Source organism: Phaeodactylum tricornutum, chromosome 1, assembly GCF_000150955.2.
Source record: "Phaeodactylum tricornutum CCAP 1055/1 chromosome 1, whole genome shotgun sequence".
Classification (NCBI taxonomy): Eukaryota; Bacillariophyta; class Bacillariophyceae; order Surirellales; family Neidiaceae; genus Phaeodactylum; species Phaeodactylum tricornutum.
In genome coordinates, this window is record NC_011669.1 from 1,932,269 (window position 1) to 1,954,262 (window position 21,994).

General features: G+C 46.4%; 13 protein-coding genes across 13 annotated transcripts; 8 read left to right on the top strand and 5 right to left on the bottom strand.

Moving 5' to 3' along the window:
• Positions 1–55: 55 nt before the first annotated feature.
• On the bottom strand, positions 56–924 carry CacyBP (calcyclin-binding protein; the record flags this gene model as incomplete). Its single annotated transcript, XM_002177368.1, has 1 exon — positions 56–924. One exon carries the CDS (start codon positions 922–924, stop codon positions 106–108), a length of 819 nt encoding a protein of 272 aa, XP_002177404.1. The 3' UTR covers positions 56–105.
• Positions 925–1,322: 398 nt separating this feature from the next.
• Positions 1,323–1,796, top strand: PHATRDRAFT_32198 (predicted protein; the record flags this gene model as incomplete). Its single annotated transcript, XM_002176836.1, has 1 exon — positions 1,323–1,796. The coding sequence occupies one exon, from the start codon at positions 1,323–1,325 to the stop codon at positions 1,794–1,796; it is 474 nt and encodes a 157-aa protein (XP_002176872.1).
• Positions 1,797–2,103: 307 nt separating this feature from the next.
• PHATRDRAFT_17794 (predicted protein) lies at positions 2,104–3,199 on the bottom strand (the record flags this gene model as incomplete). Its single annotated transcript, XM_002177369.1, has 4 exons — positions 2,104–2,255; positions 2,307–2,442; positions 2,546–2,852; positions 2,943–3,199. Coding segments are annotated over 4 exons (852 nt in total), but the record flags the coding sequence as incomplete, so codon positions are not given.
• A 563-nt stretch (positions 3,200–3,762) lies between these two features.
• On the top strand, positions 3,763–4,355 carry PHATRDRAFT_43060 (predicted protein; the record flags this gene model as incomplete). Its single annotated transcript, XM_002176837.1, has 2 exons — positions 3,763–4,325; positions 4,352–4,355. Exons 1-2 carry the CDS (start codon positions 3,922–3,924, stop codon positions 4,353–4,355), a joined length of 408 nt encoding a protein of 135 aa, XP_002176873.1. The 5' UTR covers positions 3,763–3,921.
• A 188-nt stretch (positions 4,356–4,543) lies between these two features.
• PHATRDRAFT_43061 (predicted protein) lies at positions 4,544–5,930 on the bottom strand (the record flags this gene model as incomplete). The annotated part of the gene is made up of 2 exons (XM_002177370.1): positions 5,627–5,930; positions 4,544–5,405 (listed from the first exon to the last, which is right to left on the bottom strand). Coding segments are annotated over exons 1-2 (1,041 nt in total), but the record flags the coding sequence as incomplete, so codon positions are not given.
• Positions 5,931–6,788: 858 nt separating this feature from the next.
• On the top strand, positions 6,789–8,311 carry PHATRDRAFT_32202 (predicted protein; the record flags this gene model as incomplete). The annotated part of the gene is made up of 2 exons (XM_002176838.1): positions 6,789–7,034; positions 7,100–8,311. 2 exons carry the CDS (start codon positions 6,789–6,791, stop codon positions 8,309–8,311), a joined length of 1,458 nt encoding a protein of 485 aa, XP_002176874.1.
• Positions 8,312–9,403: 1,092 nt separating this feature from the next.
• PHATRDRAFT_41701 (predicted protein) lies at positions 9,404–9,955 on the top strand (the record flags this gene model as incomplete). Its single annotated transcript, XM_002176839.1, has 1 exon — positions 9,404–9,955. One exon carries the CDS (start codon positions 9,404–9,406, stop codon positions 9,953–9,955), a length of 552 nt encoding a protein of 183 aa, XP_002176875.1.
• A 672-nt stretch (positions 9,956–10,627) lies between these two features.
• On the top strand, positions 10,628–11,578 carry PHATRDRAFT_43063 (predicted protein; the record flags this gene model as incomplete). The annotated part of the gene is made up of 1 exon (XM_002176840.1): positions 10,628–11,578. Exon 1 carries the CDS (start codon positions 10,772–10,774, stop codon positions 11,576–11,578), a length of 807 nt encoding a protein of 268 aa, XP_002176876.1. The 5' UTR covers positions 10,628–10,771.
• A 676-nt stretch (positions 11,579–12,254) lies between these two features.
• On the top strand, positions 12,255–14,401 carry PHATRDRAFT_41702 (predicted protein; the record flags this gene model as incomplete). Its single annotated transcript, XM_002176841.1, has 3 exons — positions 12,255–12,363; positions 12,441–13,123; positions 13,178–14,401. The coding sequence occupies 3 exons, from the start codon at positions 12,255–12,257 to the stop codon at positions 14,399–14,401; spliced, it is 2,016 nt and encodes a 671-aa protein (XP_002176877.1).
• A 961-nt stretch (positions 14,402–15,362) lies between these two features.
• E2F1 (predicted protein) lies at positions 15,363–16,659 on the top strand (the record flags this gene model as incomplete). The annotated part of the gene is made up of 2 exons (XM_002176842.1): positions 15,363–15,694; positions 15,769–16,659. The coding sequence occupies exons 1-2, from the start codon at positions 15,401–15,403 to the stop codon at positions 16,657–16,659; spliced, it is 1,185 nt and encodes a 394-aa protein (XP_002176878.1). The 5' UTR covers positions 15,363–15,400.
• Positions 16,660–18,300: 1,641 nt separating this feature from the next.
• On the bottom strand, positions 18,301–19,126 carry PHATRDRAFT_43067 (predicted protein; the record flags this gene model as incomplete). Its single annotated transcript, XM_002177371.1, has 1 exon — positions 18,301–19,126. The coding sequence occupies one exon, from the start codon at positions 19,124–19,126 to the stop codon at positions 18,539–18,541; it is 588 nt and encodes a 195-aa protein (XP_002177407.1). The 3' UTR covers positions 18,301–18,538.
• A 307-nt stretch (positions 19,127–19,433) lies between these two features.
• On the top strand, positions 19,434–20,644 carry PHATRDRAFT_43068 (predicted protein; the record flags this gene model as incomplete). Its single annotated transcript, XM_002176843.1, has 2 exons — positions 19,434–20,492; positions 20,596–20,644. The coding sequence occupies exons 1-2, from the start codon at positions 19,492–19,494 to the stop codon at positions 20,642–20,644; spliced, it is 1,050 nt and encodes a 349-aa protein (XP_002176879.1). The 5' UTR covers positions 19,434–19,491.
• A 70-nt stretch (positions 20,645–20,714) lies between these two features.
• PHATRDRAFT_43069 (predicted protein) lies at positions 20,715–21,778 on the bottom strand (the record flags this gene model as incomplete). The annotated part of the gene is made up of 1 exon (XM_002177372.1): positions 20,715–21,778. Exon 1 carries the CDS (start codon positions 21,765–21,767, stop codon positions 20,715–20,717), a length of 1,053 nt encoding a protein of 350 aa, XP_002177408.1. The 5' UTR covers positions 21,768–21,778.
• Positions 21,779–21,994: the final 216 nt, after the last annotated feature.

Consider the following 21,994-nt stretch of genomic DNA (forward strand, 5'->3'; position numbering starts at 1 on the left):
TAGTAAGAGACTTAGAAATATCTACATACGCTAAACTACGCTTATACTAATTGCAAGATTGAAGGCTCGTCACACTATTCTGAAGCCTTCTCTAGCTACCTAGGCTCATATATCTCCAAGGCCATCTCCAGAATCACCCATTCCACCCACACCGCTGGCCATTTCGCCTCGCTGCTGCTTCGAAAAAGCTTCTCCAATTATTTTCTTCATGTTGTCATCGCCATCGTCATACATGTCCTTCATCATTTGCATAATGGAGTTCTGCGGGTCGTCCTTTTTACCAGGCGGGTTCTTGCCTTTCTTACTTGTCAATTGGGACCAATAATCGTATCCACCGTAGTCACCTTGCTTCACCTTAGCAAGCTTTACAACGATCTTCTCAGCCTTAACAATAATTTTGCTCTTTTGGGGATCAATGTCTTTCTCGAGATTGTCTTTTAGCAAACGGTACGACTTTCCTTTCAAATCTTTGATCGTTAAATCAAAACTCGTGGACTTAAAATTGCAAGACACGTTCTCCCGCGGTATGCTACCAACGCCTGGAAGAGATACATAAAGTGTCACAAAAGGGGCGTCGTATCCGCCGGCGTCAAAGGAAAAGCGATCAATCATGCCGTATTTAGCATTGCCCGTCGATGATGAAACCGTTGGGGGGTCGGCTCTCTTGACCGGTGCCTGCTCGCTAGCCATCGGCGATTCTTGAACGGATTCGACTGAATCTGTCACATCAGCAATCTGTTTACTCGTCTCGACACGTTTCAAAGCTTCACTTTCGCGACGTAGCTTCGTCGCGAGAGATTCCAGGTGTATTTTTACCGAGGTTCGTATGACAGTCTTGGCGACACTTTCAATCTCCTCAGCGTCCAAAAGACGATGTTGAGACGGTGCAATTTCTTCTTCTTTCACTTCCTCAACTGAAACCATGATACAAATAAGGCTTGCTGTAATAGATCTTACAGTAAAAGTCGAATGCGACGATCGTAATGATTCCACTGCTTGATTCGGTCAATGCAATTTTTCTGCGTCTTTCGCACACCTTCGCATTTCCTTCCACGTGTTTGATTCTGCGGACTCCAGTCAGAGCTAAATGTATTCAATGCCAAAACAATTTTTAGTATGTTAAATATGAGTTATAACTGCAAATAACCATTACAAGTTTCCCGGTCGCTTCATTGACAGTCAAGCACGAACGAAATATTTTACAGAAATTAGATTTTACCGTTAACAGGAAGACTCTACCAAGGTCCAACAGCATTTCCTCGAATCATTTCATCGACCAAAGCATCATCCAGTTAGCACTTTATTTCTATTTTCCCATTACGATGCTGAGAAGTCCAATGCGCACACTCGCTGTTCTTCTCCTTCTTTCCCTCCTGGTGCTGTCGTTTTCAAATTTCGTGACCGGAAAAAGCCTTGATTTGGAAACAACTGTACGTGACGATCGATATGCAACGGACTTCCCACATTCCCCACGAGGACTCTATAAGCTCACCATTTCTTTGCGGCTTTCTTTTACAAAGAGAGAGGAAATTTTAGCTTCTCGTCAGCGACGTAAGAAACAACTGGAAAGTATGTTGATAGATGCCAGGCAGCGTTTAGCTGACCACAGGTCTGGTTCCAAGCTCCTCTCGTCAGACGAGCTTAAAAGTCTCGACAAGAAGGTTGACATATATCAACGAAAGCTTGATACCATGCAAGACGATCTCGACGATAGAGAAGTAGAGCGCATTCTGAAAAGAGAACAGATCCATAATGAGCGATTGCATGAACGCCGGCAACGGCGCTCCGAATTGTAGTTCACGAGAGCCATAATTACTACTCTTGAATGGACCGGACTGAAAACCTGGTCAAAAATTGAAGTGGAACTAACAGTAAGGCAACAATCCAAATAGTTTGTGTAATGTAAACGAACTCAAGCTTGTATTGTTTTCTAATACGAGGAGTACCACACCAAAAGTGTAAATCCTAAAGGGTTGGCATTCTTCTCCATACAGCATTACCCTTTATTGTTCATATCCACAAATTAACATAGTTTTGGATCTAGTTGTCTCGTTTAAAAGACATCGTACGAGGCAAACGGATCAGCCGCTCCTTATCCGATTCCATCAAACTCTGAAGCGTATCAAAAGCCGTAAAGCTGATCGAAAAAGCGATAGGCCCCTTCATCCAATTCATACTAACTCCTTTAAAAAAACCTCTCAATCCTTGTTCTGCGTACAGCGACCGGATCGTTCCAACTAAGGACGGCAATGTTTCTGTCGCATTTTTTCCGTCAGCACCAACACTGCCTAGAGCGGTATCATGACCAACTAGCCCAATCGTTTGCATCCGTCTTCTCGTCACCTCAATTGGATATGTGATTGACTGAGCAATCAATCCTGAAAAAGCTCCACATTGCATACGTTCGATCGTTGTCAAATCGCGTTGCGTCATGTGTTGAACCTATATGAAATTCATAAGAAGTCGACGTCAGAAAATGCCAAGAGAGAAAAAGTCATAGATAAATGTTTTTGCTGAGTTTGAGATTCAATGTACAAAGTCTTACCTCGCGCTTCGCCTGTTCGTTCAAAGCAAAGGCAATGCCCGAGTACGGTAAAATACCGATTAGAGTCGGCACGACACCGCGAAATAGCCCCAGTGGGCCACGTTGCGTGTAATTATCAGTCAGAACACTGACAAAACCTCGGTTGGCTGCATGTCGATGTCTCCGAAGTACTGCAAGCTGAGCACGCGTCAAGTCCAAGGGATACGTCAACATAACGGAAACCGTCCCAGCGACCATTCCTGATATTAAGCTTTCGAGTGGCGTCAAGCCGAATCTTCGTCGGGAGGATGGAGCGCTAGAAGATGCGCTAGATCCAGTCACATTCGCATGATTTGAACCCGGGAAACCCCTTATGTATCGGTGGTGCTCATGTTGGTGTAGAAAATGAATCTTACACCGATCAAATACCATGAACTGAATGCCACTATAGGGAAAGACACGAATCATTGTGGCAGCATTGCCCTTCCACAAGGCCGCAAAACCTTCATCCCGGATGATATTTTTCATGACTTTTGGAACGTTCCGTAGGTGAAACTTAGCACAGCTGACTTGATACAATATTTTAACGCGATCAATGGGTGCTACGACGCTTTTCGCCAGCATACCCGCGAATCCACCGGCCACAATGTTCCGCACTTCTTTCGGCAATTTCATGATGTTTTCTTTAAAGTTATCGGCTTCGTCACCTGTTTCCGAAAGCTGCAGCACCAATGATCCGCCTGAAAGTGTATCTTCGTCGTCGTCCTCCAGGTTTTCATCGCATCCTTGAACAACGGTGCAGTCCTCGAGGTCTTCCAATTCTTGGGGCATATACTGACTCGACCCTCGACGCTGTATTGCGTGAGTAACTCCTGTCGTTGAAGAGTTTCCCATGTTTGTCTAAATTGTAAACCAACAACCACTGTGTGATGTTGTAAAGCGTTATTTGAACATCAAGAGCGATGTTCAAAGTTCTGGTTTTTTTTGCATCCTTCGACAAATCAAAACGGCACCTACACGACAGAACAAACTGTACAAGAGGGCGAAAGCGGAGGATTGCTAGAGCAAACGAGATCTGACGCGTTAGTCGTGACCCAGAACGAATCCAAGATCTTTCTTCAGCTGTTTTTGCTTTCATTTCTAGTTGTTTGTACTCCGACATTTCCATGGTTTGCCGCTTGTCTTCCTGCAATTCCCTTCCGCGTGGAAACGACTCCTTTCAACATAGTTGAAATCTACGATGATGGATAGGGAAAACGTGATTTTGATTCTTCACAAGCCGCTGACCTAGCAATCGCGACAACAAAAAAGATTAGCATTGTGTCGAAAGAGTTCAGTCGAGACAATTTCATCTGTCAACTTCCGCTGATTGCTCTTGTACAAGTCCCATCTTTGTCATGAAGCTAGCCTTACTTTTTACGGCCGCTCTCTATGCGACGTCGGCTACCGCCTTCTCAGTCGCCCCATCTATCCAACCACGCAGCAGTGCCGCATGTACCACCTCTACGGCACGTTCCATGTTTGGCGGTGCCGGCGAAGGAATGCCGAACGAAGACGATCCGGAGCAGCTTAAGCAGATGGAACAGGCTGCCAAATCAATGGGAATGAATCTGGAAGAGTATAAACTCGGAATTAGCGCCCGTGCACGTTTAACCAAAGAGTTGGATGCTGCCCGTATCACCAGCGGGAACAAGGCCAATGTGTCCATTGAAAGGGATGGAAATAATCCTCCCAAGCTGCTGGAAATCTCTATCACTGAGGACGGAAAAAAGCTGGGAAAGGAAGCTTTATCGAAAGAGCTGTGCACTGCTCTCAAGACTGCTGCAGATGATTCTAGAAAAGTGCGGGCGGAAGCACAAAAAAGCATGATGGGTTTTATCAGTGAAGAAATGAAGAAAATTGGTAAAGCCTAAGAGTCTACTCTGACGCCGTGCAGCAAACATTGTCAATGCTAGGTCTCTTTTTTACAACAAGAAAGGTGTACTTGGAAATTAATTGCTGAACAAGTAACTGATCGCAATGTAACCGAGAATCATCAGGTAGAACCCCATATTAGAAGATTTTCCGCTACCATCCGACTTTAGCTGCTGCACTGCCTGTGCAACGTTCTTGTCCGAGTTCTGTAGCCTCTCTTGCAATTCCTTGAGCTTTCCAGTAGGTGTTGCTCTGGGTGCGCTGACGCCGACCAATGGGGAGGCATCGGTACCGGCCAATCGGGGTGCATTGCCACTACCATGTGCCTGAATAGTTTGTACCCCAATCTGGACATCACGCAGTACCATGAGTACATCCTTGTTTTGCTCTTGTAATGCGAGAAGCAGTTGTCGTGTTTGTCCATCTAGATCGACGTAGAGGTAGGCACCAAGCGACCGACAACCGTTCATAAAGGCCGGGAATAGAGAGTGGAGCAACCAGATTACCTCCGCCTCCGTCAATCTGGGAAACAACCAGTCTGGAATAGGATTGGTCTGAGAGGTCATGATCGCCACTTCCACCACCAACATTGCGAGTAGGCCGGTAAAAATCCAATTGCGAGCTTCACCACTCTTTTTGCCCAACGTCAACATAAACGCCATCATACCGTACGACACGTAATATATAGCAGCCTCTAGCAGAAACTGCGTTTCGTCATAGCGCTTGTTGTTCTTGATTCCGTCCCTTCCGAATTTGTTGTAAACTTCACGGAACTCCATGTCCATGAGCACGTCGTACGCTTGTTTTAGGGCGTCAAACTGATGAGAGGCGTCTGGACTTTTGTTCTTGTCTGGATGAAGTAGTAGACTGAGCTTTTTGTATGCCCGCTTGATTTCTAGCGGACTAGAGGCTCGGGTTACACCTAATTGTGTGTAGTAGTTGTGCCCTCTTTGTTGCAGTTCGAGACCTATCGAATGATGAAAGTGGAGGGGTGAGCATTCGCCCTGACTTGCGTACAGACGAAAATATACGACACGTGGAAGCAAGTACCACTGCCAAAACATCTCCAGAAAAGTTGACCATGGGGATGGATCGGAACACGGCTTGGAGATCATCAAAAAGGCTTCCATCTAATTCTGACTGCGGAAACTTAAGGCCAAGAATACTTGTGAGGATAGCGGAACGTACCAGTTTTGATTGCTGCAAGACCAGCGAGAAAAGCAATCGCATACATGATGCTCTTTCGTCGTTCGAACCGACCAGGGCGCAAAATCCATGCGGTGATCGGGTGGACGATAAAGACGTAAAAGAAGAATCCGCTTAGCCCCGACAAGTCATCACCACCGGTATCTTGCTGTTGATCGCTCATGCTTGTAACTTTGGTGAGGTGGAAGACGACGGAAAAAAGTGGACAACTGCTAGCTAGGTTGGTCTCTTGTTTCGTCGCGCATAAACGTCTCTCATTCGCTCGATCGTGGGGGGCGGCGGATTGTGCCTTGTCAAGGTGTTATGGTGTCTGTAATGCGCGACGATGTTTTGGGATCGCGGTTCCATTCACGGAAAACGTACGTTGAGCAGACGTGTCGACTCACTGGACCGACAAACACCACGTAATTTTGGCGTGCCTGCTTCTGGGTTCAGATTTTTCCTTACGGAACAGAATCAGATTGCATGATGGCTCGATGGATCCATCACACGACAATTTACTTTTTACGTAATTCACACTGGAGCCAAAGGGCCGATCTGAATAGTTACCCAACATATCATCTTGTCATTTCTGCTGCTTGACAAGCCTAGAAATTTTTCTGCTCGCTTTGCTCCGATACTTCCGTTCATCTTTGGATACTCCATGGAAATACGTGTTGACTGCAAAGTGTCGATCGGCATGGCGATGATGTGCGCGTGCAGCTTCCTTCACCGTTCGGTCCGAGCATTTTCGACGCAGCGATCATTTACACGGAAGTTGATACCCTCATTTCAGCAACATCAATTTACATCGGCGGACACATTCCTGCACAGATCAGCGCATGGGCGATTGGTGAACCTCTTCAGTACCACAACCTCTGTGGATCCTGATGAGTTAAACGAGGCAATCAAAGCTAAAGGCGACGAAATTCGGCAGCTTAAGGCAGAAGGAATGGATAAGAAAGCTCTTGCACCATATATCAAGGGCCTTTTGGCTCTGAAGGCTCAACTTCCCAAAGAAGAAACTCTAGCAGTCGCCAAATCGCAGAAGAATCAGGAACCCAAGAAGATAAATGGAACCAAGAAAACCCAGAATGTGTCTAAAAGAGCCGAAGAGCTGTCCGAGTCGGAGTTACGCTTGAATCGTTTAGCAAAAGTGGATACCATGCGCGAGGTTGGGGTGGATCCGTTCGAGTACACGTTTGCGACAACGCATACTTCCGCGGATCTCAACAAACTGTACGAACACAAGTTGGAGAACGGCGAAGAAGATGAAAGTGCCAACGTTTCAGTCGCTGGTCGTATCATGACAAGGCGTGTGTTTGGAAAACTGGCATTTTTCACAATGCAAGACGAAATGGGGATGATTCAGCTTCAGTTTGATAAGGGTCGTCTTGGAGATACGTTCAAGGTAAGAAGAAGTACGAAAAAGTGTTGTGAATTGCTCCAGTTCCTCATGGCTATTGCGGATCATAGAATCTTAAAGATTGGACAGATGGCAGTGACATAATTGGCGTGAGGGGAACTATTCGTCGTACAGACAAGGGCGAACTTACAGTTTTTGCAACCGAGTGGAAAATGTTGACCAAGTCCATTCTACCTTTGCCCGATAAATATCATGGCTTACAGGATGTGACAAAAAGATACCGCTCTCGTCATCTGGATATGATCTCAAACCCCGGCGTTCGGGAGACCTTCCGCAAGAGAGCTTTGATCACGTCCAAGCTGCGACGGATGTTGGATGACAAAGGATTTCTTGAAATTGAAACACCAACCTTGCATACTCAGAGTGGAGGCGCAGAAGCAAAGCCTTTTGAGACTTATCACAACTCGATGGATATGCAATTGACTTTGAGAATAGCGACAGAGCTCCACTTGAAGCGCTTGATTGTTGGAGGCTTCGACCGCGTCTATGAGGTCGGTCGTATTTTCCGCAACGAAGGTATATCGACACGACACAATCCTGAATTCACTTCTGTAGAATTGTATCAAGCATACGCCGATTACGATGACATGATGAACTTAACTGAAGAATTAGTATGCACGATTGCGGAAGAGGTCTGCGGGAGTCTATCGATTCCTTATGGCGAGCACATGGTTAGCCTAGAGCGTCCTTGGCGTCGGGTCACTATGCATGATATTGTCAAAGAAGAAATGCCTGATTTCGACTTTTCTGCACTAGATTCCCAACTCCCTGAGTCTCTGAATACGGCCAAAGCAGCGGCTATAGCTGCTGGTGTTCCCAATGTCCAGGGACTCAATACCATTGGCTATGTCCTCAACGCTTGCTTCGAGGAGCTTTGTGAGCCAAAACTAATCCAGCCAACTTTTGTAATAGACTACCCTGTGGATGTTAGCCCCTTGGCCAAACGCCATCGCAACAAACCGGGGCTGACTGAACGTTTTGAGCTTTTCGCTGTTGGTCGAGAACATGCAAATGCGTTTAGTGAACTGACAGACCCGATAGACCAACGTGAGCGATTTGAAGCACAGGCTGCCAAAAAGGCAGCTGGGGATGAAGAAGCATGCGATGTAGACGAGGACTTTCTTCAAGCTCTTGAACAAGGAATGCCACCTACAGGAGGACTGGGTATTGGAATAGATCGGCTTGTAATGCTGTTGACAAACTCACCATCTATTCGAGACGTTATTGCGTTCCCCTTACTCAGACCCGACTCGTCCACTTAATACTCCTCTATATAATTTAGTTATTACGTTCCTGTTACTTTACTTTTTTGCAAAAGAAAGTCACTGTCAAATCAGTATAGGCTTCTTTGAGGCTACAAATTTGGGTAGTTCTCACAGTCCGATACTCTATGCAGCCCGCAATCTCGTATTATTACCTAAATTTCCACAGAACGGCCTTTTTTTACTTTTAGAGGCATAGACATAGGCTGGCCTATGCCTACATTTACACCTTCATTGCAATGGCTCACGCCAGGTTTCTGCGTATCAAGACTCTCCAAGAACATGATTTCTCTCGAGTATTTTGCTGACAGTGATGCGTTTAATGATATAGAAATGTACGCATGGTAGTCTACAAAAAATGATGAAATAGTACCTATCCCGCGTTGACAGTTTACATTCCCCGGAGAATATGATAATATTGACGTCATTGATCAATCAGTACAATTGCCAAGAAGAAAAGGCTGAGGAGAAAGAAATGAACAAAAACGATAACTACGAGAGCGTCCACAGAAACTTTGAAAGACTGAGCGCGACCATCCACTCATCCCGAAAATAGCACTTTTGCGAAAGACAATTCCTGACAATTACTAATATACCAGTATCAAGGTGCCCCTCGAAAAGGTTGTTACCCCAAAAGAAAGATAGAACATGTCAGATGATAAATACATGGACGACGAGCGATTTGACGGCCTTTACTTGAACGTGGCTCATACGACCAAGGGGATTGAGCCGTTGTTAGACACAGTATTTTCCTTTTTGCGTCGCAAAACTGATTTCTTTTCTGGACCACCAGGAAGCAACGATGGAGGAGAAGCTGCAATTGCAAAAGTTCATGCTGTGCTTCAAAAGCATGCCAATCTGTATACGAAAAATAAAAAGAAAGCGAGCAACGCGACCAAGCCTAAGACCATGAAGGCGGAGTCAAAAGTAGGAGTATCGAAGCAAGATCCTGAGGTTATTGAAATGGGAAAAGGAGGCGACTTCGACGTCTCGGTATTGGCGACGGAGGGGAAAAAGGACTCTAGCAAAGCTGATAAAGCACTGTCATCGCCGTCGCTACAGGACGAAAAGTTGAAGCCAACAAAAGAGGTTATGACAGATCCAGACGACGAAAAACGCGGACCCCCTCCTGTCGGTAATGGAGGAAGCGTTGACGGTAAATATACTTGGACACAGCTACTAGCTGAAGTGAATTTGACAATCGCTGTTCCCGAAAATACAAGAGGACGCGATTTGAACATTTCGATTGCAAAGAAGCATCTGAAGGTTGGGCTGCGAGCACAACCCGGGCGCTGGATTATCGATGCACCACTGGTGAAGCCCGTGATAATCGATGATTCGTTCTGGACAGTAGAGGATGGAAATCGCCTAGTTATTAATTTGCAGAAGTTGAATCAAATGGAATGGTGGGATGGTGTCTGTGAAGGGGATCCGAAAATTGATGTCCGAGCGATTCAACCAGAGTCTTCTTCTCTCGGTGATCTCGATGGAGACACTCGTAAGACAGTCGAAAAGATGATGTATGACCAGCGACAAAAGGCCATGGGCTTGCCGTCTAGCGAGGAAGAGCAGAAACTGTCCATGCTGGACAAATTTAAGCAGCAACACCCTGAGCTAGATTTCAGCAACGCAAAGATGAACTAGATTGGATATACCAGAAGGATTGGCTTGTTAAGGAACATTCATTTAGCAAGAAGTGTATTGCAGTTGGGCTCTTTTGTAGTCTGGCAGTGTTGGTAACACGCAGCTAAAGTACTCTGATCAGTACCTATGGTATTGGCTAGCTTGGGGTGCAACGAGACAAGTGACATACTTCTACGACACCCAAGAAAACGCATCTCTTGAATACAACAGACCCACCAGACCGATATTAGCAAATGGAAACTCCGCTTATTTCTCTGATTTTTGAATGGCAAGGCCTACCGATTCCCATTAGAAATATAATAGTATAGTTACTTTTTTGTTTTCCTTCACGCTCGAGCTACTAGCAGTAAGTGGTTTTGTGTGTCGTTAAAGGTGTGGTCGTTACGTTTCCATAATTCGACTATTTTCGGCAGCTCTCAAACTTCGCCATTTTCCTGAAGTCATCTGGATCGCTATGTCCATATTCTTCAGTCACTCCTTCTTCGTTTGTGTTTACAGGTACTCCGGGCGCCCTTGCATTGCTTATCACTGTCCTAGTAGTAACCCAGTTCCATCGCACCTTTCACTTTATTGAGATTAGAGCTAGCTCGTTCACAGTCAACTTCATTTATGGGATACATGTCGCTCTCTAGCAGACATGTCACACCTCTAAATCAAAAACTAATTCGGTGCAAGGAGACGAATATTGTGTGGTATCGTATTCAATCTCACAGTTGACATCACCGAACTCGAACGAATAGGCCACTCCCGTCCATTGCTGATAGTAGCAGTTTTGTCTTTTTCAAATAGTTGTTTGACGAAAGCCATCATTCTACGATGGGTATCAAAAGGCTCTTGCTTTTCTTGTCGGTGTCGTTTTTGACAAGACCAGGATGGTCGTTGGCGCCCGCAGTTCGAATATGCTACGCTCTATCCCGGGCCCCTTATGCACGCCAGACAACCTCTATTCATATGGCAATTGATTCTAACAAAGAAATCGGTACAGAAATAAAAATGAATCAAGAAATTTCAGGACAATCAAGAATGTCCGCCGAAATCGTCAGCGGCGGCGCATCCCAGGAAAAAGCCCTCACAGGAACGGTCAACGAGCGGCTAATGCAAGAACTTGAAGCCGAGAAAGATAAAGAAAAGTTCGGGGCTCGATCTAAACTTGGTAAAAAGCTAGGATTAGCTGCTTTTCGGTCACAAAAGACAGACGCAGAACGCGAAGCGGCGATTGCCGAAGCTAGGAATCTGAACGGGGTTAATCCTCTTGTGACGCTTGCTGGATCTCTTGTGGCACTGGGGATCGCGGCAGGGCTGTGGGCAGCCACGAACTCACTGGGCGCCTTCTTTACCTTGAATCCTGTAGTCAGTGAGTTCTACTTTGTCGAGAGGAGCGCTGCCGTTTTCCGGAATGTGGCGATGGGCCTTATTTCGCTTGCAAGTGGGTTTTTTGGCGTTTCGGGGCTGGGTATTTTTTTGCTGGGGATGAGGGTTGCTTATGGAGTTGTAACCGGGGAGTTGGACCCGACACCCCTAAAAAAACCAAAGTCGGAGGGACTAGAGATGCCCAACGTGTGGGCGTTGATGACAACGACAAAACCCAATCGTCGCGTGAAGAAAAAGGATGACAATTCCTAGCCTTTGAATGCCTGTAGTGTAACTCAAATTACTAACGACATCTGTGCTGCAAGCTTTGCATGTGTTTGCCAAAGACTACTGAATTGACGTGACTGTGAGTTGATGCTGTGTTTACTATAGAGCGCAATAGTTCCTTTTGGGTTCTAGTTTGTTTTGTTCTCTGTCATAACACTTTCAGAACCGTGTTGTCAGATAGAATCAGGGACTTTGGGTAGTCCAGGGAATCCGTGACTTAAGCTTCAACGTCGGCGAGTCGCGTCCAGTCATGATCACGGAACATGTTTCGACGGGGTCAAAATCGATGGCGGAAAAACGACCACAGAGATGCGCCCCAGTTTTAGCAGTGTATCCACGGTTACATCACACGCTCTAGACAACTTTTCCTCACAACTGACAGTGCGTATCAAAGAACCCTGGTTAGTTTCCTATCACACGGCATTCGCCACATCAAATTGATTAACTGCGTAACAAATCCAATCAATTTGCTGTAGGAGAATTTCTGAATTTCTATAGAATGAAATTGGTGTCCATTTTCGGGTTGATCGGTTGCATTTCGTCGTCGTTCCGATCTAGTTTCGGTTTCTCGGTTGGATCTACTCTTGTCGGAGCTCGTATTTCTTCAACCCGGTCAACTGCGTTGAACGTTGCTTCTGTTGATTCCCCTACAGTTGCAGACATGGAGCGTGGTGTTGGTGGACGTATCGAGGATGCCTTTGCGGCCGCGAAGGAACAGGGCGAAGCGGCCTTTGTGACGTTTGTCACCGCCGGTTATCCGACTGCTGCTGGTATGTACACCAGCCGATTCTATTCTGCTTTATCAATTTTATGTTTCCTCAAACTCCTCTGCTTTTGACTTACTCAGATACGCCAGCGATTCTCATGGCCATGCAGGAAGGTGGGGCGGCGTTGATTGAACTTGGAATTCCGTACACAGATCCGCAGGCCGACGGAGCTACGATCCAGCACACCAATCAAGTAGCAATCAAGGGAGGGACGTCGGAGATTCACCAGTGTCTCGACATGGTAAAGAAATCTCGCGAAATGGGATTAACTGTGCCCGTGGTTCTCATGGGATACTACAACCCCTTCCTTCAGTACGATGTAGACAAGCTTTGCGAAGAAACCAAGGCTGCCGGAGCCGATGGTTTCATCGTTGTCGATCTTCCTCCCGAAGAGGGTATTGCCTTGAATAAGGCTTGCATTGCCAATGGGCTTTCCAATATTCCCTTGGTAGCACCTACTTCGAGTGACAAGCGTATTGCTTCCTTGACAGACATGGCTTCTACCTTTCTATACTGCGTATCAGTTACAGGAGTAACTGGCGCGCGTGAATCCCTTCCTCCGGATCTGGAGGAGTTCATTACACGCGTACGTTCCAAGACGGAACTACCTTTAGCGGTCGGTTTCGGTATTTCAAATCCTGAAATGGTAAATGGTGTTGCCAACATGGCCGATGGTGTTGTGGTGGGTAGTGCGATTTTGAAGGCTATGGATTCGCTTGGAGACACTGCTACCACCGAACAGCGTGCCGATGCAATTCGTGAGGTTGTGGCTCACTTGAAAACAGGTACGAAACAGTCGGGCGATGCAAAGAACCAGTCAACTAAACTTGGTCAAATCCCAGCGGAATGGACTCTGGGCGAGAACAACAGCCGATTCGGGAAGTTTGGCGGGCAGTACATTCCAGAAACCCTTTCGGTCGCCTTCGAAGAAATTGAAGCGTCCTACAATGAGCTGAAGGACGACCCATCCTTCCTTGCTGAACTCGACGAATACCGACGGGACTTTGTTGGTGGTCCGACGCCTTTACACAGAGCGGACCGCCTGACGGAACTTGCCGGAGGCGCGACGATCTGGTTAAAGCGCGAAGACTTGGCACATACGGGAGCTCACAAGATCAACAATGCAATTGGGCAAGCCTTGCTTGCCAAGCGAATTGGAAAACCGCGTATCATTGCCGAAACGGGTGCTGGACAACATGGAGTCGCCACTGCAACAATTTGCGCCAAGCTCGGCCTCGATTGCACTGTCTACATGGGAGCGGTTGATTGTGAGCGTCAAAAGCTTAACGTTTTCCGCATGAACACTCTCGGTGCCAAGGTGGTACCTGTACAAGATGGGCAACGGACTTTAAAGGATGCCATCAACGAAGCGATGCGCGATTGGGTCACCAACGTTCGCGATACGCATTACTTGATTGGTTCCGCTGTCGGGCCTCATCCATTCCCAACGATTGTACGTGACTTTCAAAGCGTAATGGGTCGCGAGATGCGTGCCCAGATGCTTGAAAGGGCCGGAAAGCTTCCAGACGCTGTTGTGGCGTGTGTCGGGGGTGGATCGAATGCCATAGGAGCTTTCCATCCTTTCGTTAATGACGAGACTGTTGAGCTTCACGGAGTGGAAGCGGCAGGCTACGGGATCGACAAAGACGAAGAACATTGCGCGACTCTCACCAAGGGAACACCCGGGGTACTCCAGGGAGCCATGACATACGTTATTCAGCAAAAGTCCGGTCAAACGCTCAACACACACTCAATCTCTGCGGGTCTTGACTATCCAGGTGTTGGTCCGGAGCACGCTTTCTTGAAAGATAGTGGACGAGCTGTATACGAGGCAGTCACAGATGATGAAGCACTGGAGGGCTTTAAATTGATGTGTGAATATGAAGGTATCATCCCGGCCCTTGAAACGAGCCATGCTATCTACTATGCGGTCAAGCTCGCGAAAAAGCTCGGCCCTGGCAAGGACATTGTAATCAACATGAGTGGTCGGGGAGACAAGGACATGCCGCAGATCGCGAAGATTATGGGCGTCGAAGTTTAAACTTGGAATTGACATGAATATAGTTAGGTAGCAATTACAACCTACTCATTGTTCGATACGTTGTGTTAAGAATTCCTGAGCGGTCCTTTGCCCGATTGGACGTTAGCGTTCTGGCATTTGTGCAGATTGAAGACTTCATGGGTTGCTGAATGTTTCGTTTGACATGTAGCTACCAATGATCTCGCCACACGGTCGATCGCATACACGCATCCAAATCAGACAGTCTGTTTGTCCAAATTAGGAGAGAAGCCTTGCAAGTGTTGTGGAGGTACGTCTCCTCTCAAGTCTCTCTTGCTCACGGTTAATTCAATGAGTTGTACCGATTCGGCGACTCGTAAAGCCTTTCCCGGTCGAGTTTTACTTTACATTGGTCAATCAATCGAGAACGGTGAAAGTAACGAAAAAGTGAAGAGATTTTTGGCAGTGCTGGCATAAGTGGTTTAGTGGAATTGTAAATAAAGAGGCATAGAATGCCAGGAGGAAAAGAGCTCTCTCGGACGGAGACAGTTTTACATTACTACAACAGGCAATCTGCAGGCAAACCAGGAAAAATTGGTTTGCAATGTAAACGCAATCTAGTTTGTCGGGCAACACAGATGCTGGCAATATCGCCCGCTATTATGGGGTGGACTTGCATTGACTGTGAGCTGCACCACTATTCGTCTTGCTAAAGTGTACTGAAAATATGAATTGTGGTCCTGTGCTCCTGCCAGTTCCTCGCCACAACAATGTGTCCTAGTCACAGTCAGTCGTTTTCATGCTAGCAACGATGAGATGGACAGACGGGCAACACTTACTGCTAGTAGTAGCAGCCGACAAAAATGGAAAAGCGGCTGACGAACTTGCATTAAGGTTACTTTTACCAGCAGCATAAGATTGGCGCCGGCGCCAAAATGGCGGGAGTATGATTTTGCGCCGTGGTGATACGAGGCAACCATTTTATGTAAAGGAAATGGCGAAACGCGCCAGTATTTGAATCATTTCCGTGTTATTGACGCCATGAGTAGCAATCAATTAGAGCAACAACACCTTTCATCTTCGATTGCTTCGCCACAAGTTCAATTTAAGATTGAATCTGACTCAACGGATAAATGCATGGGCGAGGAACTTATGGACGCAGCAGTTTCAGCAGCAGTTGCGCATGCGGCCGAATCGATTTATCTCTACTTGCCCGGCAAATTAGCCGGAAGTAAATCACGTCAGGCGCATACCCTGAAAGATCCCGATGGAACTGAAAAGATATTTAATTCTGCACTCGGATTTCTGGCTCGAAAGTTTATTCATGTTTTGTTCGTAAGTGCATTTAAAATTGATTACGAATGGAGCTATCGCCTCTTTTTCTCAATGTGTTTTTTCTATTCCAAAAGGCATCTCCAACTTGCTCAGTTGATATGAATGCAGCTGCCCTTCAGTTGGAAGTCCCTAAGCGGCGGATTTACGATGTAACGAATGTACTCGAGGGTGTGGGTCTCATCGAAAAACGATCCAAAAACACAGTCGCTTGGAAAGGGAGTGAGCTTCTTCTTGGCTCGTCCTTTTCAAGTGCCGCCAAGCAGAGAATTGATGAGATTCGCGATGAGATTTCTGACCTACATTCTCAAGAAGCTTCACTTGATCAATGGATGGTGCAGCTTCAGAAATTGCCGCTTTCTGGAGAAGGACAAATGGTGAGCACTTGCGATATCGTCAAAGCGCTACTTTATCCAGTCGGCAGCCAAAGTGGCAAAGAATTGAAAGATGAGCTTGTTGATGAGAGTGGAAAGCCGCAGCAAGCGGTACTGGCTGTCCACGCGCCTTTCGATAGCATTGCGCATCTTCCAGTCCACAATATCGGCTCCCCGCAACGGCAGCTTTACGTCGGGACGAAGCCTGGTTTTCTAAAACATGGATTCGGCGCTGGGACTACTGTTGATTTAAAACGTAAGGGTATGATTTCGCTGAAGTCACGTAAGGGCATCAAAGTTCCCCGGATCGACGATAGAGTTACTGTATATCTCATGCCGTGTTACTTTGACAATAAAGACAAAAAAGTCAAGTCACTTGGTGCACGGCAACTTTCTGATGATCCATACACATCGGCAGCTGCAGCAGCAGGTACATTGTCGGCCGAATCGGCTCAAAAAACTAAAACCTCCCAACCAGATGTTGTGGGAGTACCGAAACGATCTGCAAGCTGGGATGTTGCTGAAGCACTTGCCAACGAAACCGGGGTTACAGATTTTTTTGGAACAGAACCGGTCGATGAAATGGCCGTTTGAGATGGCAAATTGAGTTGAAGCTTGAAACAACCAGCAAAGGGCAACCCAAACGCGTTAGTCGACTTCGTTCAACTAATCAATGCTCTAAGTAGGTTATCAAGGACGTCGCACGCAACCCGGTTTATGAGGTCCGCTTTCTACCCGATGCTCGGGCTACTAGAACAACGGCTCCCAACATACCGACACCAAGAGCGACACGCTTAAATTTTCTCAGAAAACGAGTGAAATCACTTTCATGAATCTCGCGATAGGTGTTGAGTTCATCCGCGTGGATAAGCTTACCGCTAGCAAATCCAGCCGCGAAGATGGTTAGATGAGAGAAAATCAAAGTTCGGACCGTGGCCGTCATTATAAAAAGCGGCCGACAGAAAGCTCGTTGCCTATGTGGAACGATTGTGACGTAGATGCTATCGGCAACCTTCTACGTTGCCTTTTGTTGCTTGGCAGTGAATTGTGAATGATGCGGCTGCTTGGTCAAAACCGAGCGAATTGGTCGACACCTGCTGTGACTCACAGTCATATAACAATTACCAATACATTATTGACGATTGACTTTGCAGGCTATTGATTAGAGAATAAATAAATAACACATCACCCAAAGTCTGATAGCAAGTCAGCGTTTTGACCGTTCGCCACCCAACATACAGACGTTTTGACCGTGACTTCCCAGAAACCGGTCTCTCTGTTATAACTTGTTAGGCTCCGCTCACGCTGCACAACAACAAAAAAAGGTCGATTTTCATTTTGGTTTTCACATCCTGAAACCTTCGATTCTGTTCGTTCCATATCTTGTATGGTGTGAGGCAAATGGATAAAGATAAGAAAAAAAGCTGGATCGACGGCACAAAGAATCAGATTAGGGGTGCTGATACGCCGTTGCCAGAAGACGAAGGTTTTGATTTTCGTGTCAAGCCGAAGCAAAACTCACGAACAGAAACGTCGGCTTCGTCGACATTCAAGCATCGATTGTTTTCCTTTCCAGGTTCAGGGTCGAAGAAGAAACTTTTGTGTGAAGCAGAAGAAATGAAACTTAGTTGCGAGAATAGCGTGTTAGCACTTCAAGATAAGAGCCCCACTTTCGCCGCCGGAGAGGATTATATCGTTCGAGGCAGTACCGCAAGCATTATTCTAAAGCGATTAGGAAAGCTAGACGAGTCCAAACTCAAGGATTTTTTTACACCCGTATCATCTTGCGATGGTAATACGGCTGTCTTTGACAGCGAAAGCGACGAGCATGACGAACCAAAATCTGCTCTTCCCAATTATTCTGCCGGTGAAGAGGAGACCCTTGGATTAGAAGCCACAAGGGTACATAAAGCGTTGACACCGAAGGTTTGTCTTCGACATCATGTTGTGCCACAGCGACGTCTAGAAGTTGGAGCCACTGTTTCGGTATCCCACGGCACTAATAGAGGCTTAAAAGGTACGTTGGAAACGATTGATAGTGAACGACTTCAAAAAAAATGCATTCGCGCGTTTCCAACATCTGCCCATTTTCTGCGAAGGACAAATTCACGCAGCGCTTAAATCAGAGGGATGGTTTTTAATAAAATCGACCGACGGTAGGGTTGCCTCTGTTCATGGCACACAACTTGAAGTGCACCGGGGACAAGAGTCCAAGCGAAAGCGCTGTCTTGCTAAACCGATACAAAGCTTAGGGAAACCATCTGCAAGTGTCAAGGCCGTCTTCCTTGGCATGTTGTCTCGAAGCAATAAGTTATCATACGACATTGCAAAGACAGCCTTTCGGGGGCAAGGGCTCGATCCACGAAAGAAGCGTAAGAAGCAATCTCCAGGATGCGACCAAAAATAGTCATCGAATTCTCGGTGTAAAGAAAAACTGTTTTAAGAGCCATGTGCAAGTCTATTGCTTCCTATATTAGCGCGCCAAAATTTCTGCCAAGATCCCGCCGAACAAGAATGCATACGCCAAAAAAGCCAAAACTTGTGAAAAATACTTGGCATCTGGTCGACCGATTTGCTCTCCTTCTACTAGTCTAGTAACCTTTCCATCGCGGACAAGCTTAGTCTTTGATCCGTCCAGTTTAGGGCAGTTGGTCCGCTCCGAAACGAGAATCAAGTGAAATCCGTAGTCAGACTCTAGTGGGCCTTCGATTTCTCCAAGTCTAACGCTGAAGCATGCTTGGTCAAGCTCTACGGAACGACAGTATCCTTGAGGTACCAATTCTCCTATTAGGCCGCCACGGAAGTTGGTGGTTTCATCGCGACTGAATTTTTTTGCAGCCGCCTCAAAGGCGTCAATGACATAAACGCCATCTTCATTTACGCGATTTCTAATTTTCTGCTTGAGTGCCAGCGCTAGGTCGGCGGAGGGGGGTAAAAGAATGTGACGAGCTGTAACTCTGCGGGTCAGCGCCAAGTAATCCTTTTGGATTCTGTCCAGCGGATTTTTGATCTCTGAAAATCCTTGTGCGCCATGCAAACACAGTAAAGTCAACAACAACATTACCGAGGTAAAACCTAGACCAAAAACTGCACGCGGTTTCGACATGGTCCATCCATTGTTTACATTCTGATCCAAACAAAATGTTTCTTGTGTTAGCGTTGGATGAAAATGAAATAAAGCGACATATGATAATTATGGTTAGACGTGGATACGACAGAATACTCAACTATTCTGACACACTTCTCAGCTATCCGGTGCCGCCTGCTACGGAAAGATCCAGGGGTCGGAGAGGTCAAAGTTGACCAAGAGCATTTCCTTTTCAAACATCTTGGCGTGTGGAGCAGCAGCTGAGTAAACCAGAAGCGTACGGTTGTAGAGCTTCGGATGGCCTCGTAGAAAGAAGAAAGCGTCAGACGGACCGCTCGATGACGGGCCATCGGTCAGCATCTGCTCCAGAACAAGAACACACACATTCACTTTCAGTCCCAATCTCGCTCGGTAGACCTTCTTTACGCCTCAGACTTGAAGCATATTATGCATTGATTTCGCCCGACCAAATATCTAACAACGCTTCTTGGAAAGAACGCTTTAACCAAATTTGGAGAAAATTCGGAGGATCTGTGGAAGGCGAACGGAATCTTGCTACTAAGTTGTCCAAAAAGTATGGCACCGCTATCCGATTACAAACCGTAGACTTGACACGAACAACTGCCGCGGATACGGGGACGTCGAAGTCGGCGTGGAAAAGGAAGGAAGCCTATTACGATCCAAAGCAATCGCAACAAAAGAGTGGAGTTTTGGACTTTGGCTCGCAGAGATTTGATCCCAATGCAACCCTAGCAGCGCCTTTATCACATGTTGAGCGCGATAATGTGTTTGTCGTGTCTTGTCCTTTGCTTGACCGTGTCGAACTTTGTAAAGGGCTCCTTCCTTGCTCAGATCCTCTATATCAACGATCAAAAAAGAGAGAACGATCGGGCATCTCTGTGCAAGTAAAAAATGATGAATCGACGAAGAAGGTTAAACCTCCCTCCTGTTTCGCAGAGATAGCCCAGGATCTCCAAGAAGGTCCATTTGCACTGATGTATAACACCTTTGTCCACAAGCAGCGCGTTCGCGTTGTTCTTCGGTACGTGAACGGTATACGAGGCATAGTTACGGGCTATTTGGTGGCGTTTGACAAGCATTTCAACCTGATCCTTCGAGATGTCGAAGAAGTCTATTCGAAGCGAGCTGAACGAGGATTTGAGCAGTCCAATGCTGAAATGGAGTTGCGTCGTCGACGAACAAATCTTTACCGAGCAACGGATCATCTCGATTGGTGTAGTAGGCGTCGCTGTATGCGTCAAATTATGGTTCGGGGGGATAACGTCGTCATTGTTTACCGTGCAAAAGATGAGCGCTCTGCCTTGCACGAAAATTCAAGGTGCCCGCAAGAAAGTCGTTATAGAAGAAAGAGCATAAAAAGAGTGCCGACAGAAGAACGCATTGGGACACCCGGGTCATTGATATATTGTGTACAACGACAGCCTTTTCCAAGGTGACCAACACGTCAGTGCGAATGATGCGCCTCAGTAAATGGTACGGCAATAAAATCATTTAATGTAGCTTGTCCGTCTTTTGTAAATTGATCAGCGCTGCAGCAAAATTACATGCTGTTCCATTCTTTCCCGTCTCCTTTCCTGAATCGCCATTTAATTTGTACTTTTTCTCGAGTAGCGTCGCTAGGATGAAAAGTCGATTCACAAACAAGCGCCTGGCCATAATCATCTATATACCGTTTACTTTCGAAATCACCTCCGCCATACTTTTGCACACCACGCATCCACGATACGTGCATACTTCCATTCTTCTCCCACCAGGCTTCCACTTCAGCTTCTTCTCCATCGGCCGTAACTACTGGTAAGCGAATCTTTTCATCAGCGCATGATGACCTCATTGTGCGCTCCCAGACGCCACGAACGTTTCGTCCTCGAATGGTGAGATCTCGCCCTTGTTTCTTCTGAATAATTTCTTCAGTGGTCAAAGCGACAATTGAAAGTGCAATGGAGCGGACTAGCGAGGGTTGTCCTAGCATTCTCAAGTACCTATCATAGTGTTCTTTAAACTCGTCTGTAACTTCAATGTTCCAGTGACCAGAAAAGTCGACGCTTGGGGCAGCGACTGCCGACCGTTGGCCTATCTGTATCGACGATGCCATTTCCTTAACCACCTTGGCCATCTCCATAGCAACCGCTTGAGCTTTGGGAACAACGTCCGTTTCGACAGCTTCCGATTTACGAGTGGATTCATTTTTTAGAGTTTCGACTGTTTTGTTAAAATCCTCAGAACTGCGACCAAACATTGATTTTACAACCTTTTTGGCCTTCCGAAAAGGGCGAAGTAGCTGCTTTTGAATGCCAGCACGAAGAGAGGCCATTGGTTCATCATCAGACGCACTCGTTGCCTGACGAATTATTAATGGCATAGCAAGCGTTCTTTTTGACCTCGTGGCACTCCACGAAGGTAAGGAAGATTTCTGAGCATGTACTCGATCTGGGACTGAATCTGCGAATCGTACCGTCCGGAAAGGAGATTCAACTGCGAGGTGATGAAGCCTTTTGATACTGGCTTTTTGAAAGCCGTGACCTTGGTGCGCGACCAAAAATATGATCAGTGAAAGTATGCTGAAGCCTCGGCGTGCATTGGGTAAAGCTGCCATCGTCGATTCTCTAGCTGCAAACAAAAGGTATACTAATCACAAAATATGATGTTGAAGTGAGTGTACTTGTGATTTGACGAATTTACAAATACATTCTTCAGCGTTCTTTTGCGTTGGACAAAAATTAAATCTATTGTAAATTTCCTTCAGATTCCTGAAACGCTAGGCATTAGGACAACTCCAAAAAGATGCCGATGACGCCTTTATTTGTGCTACTGTAGACTAGT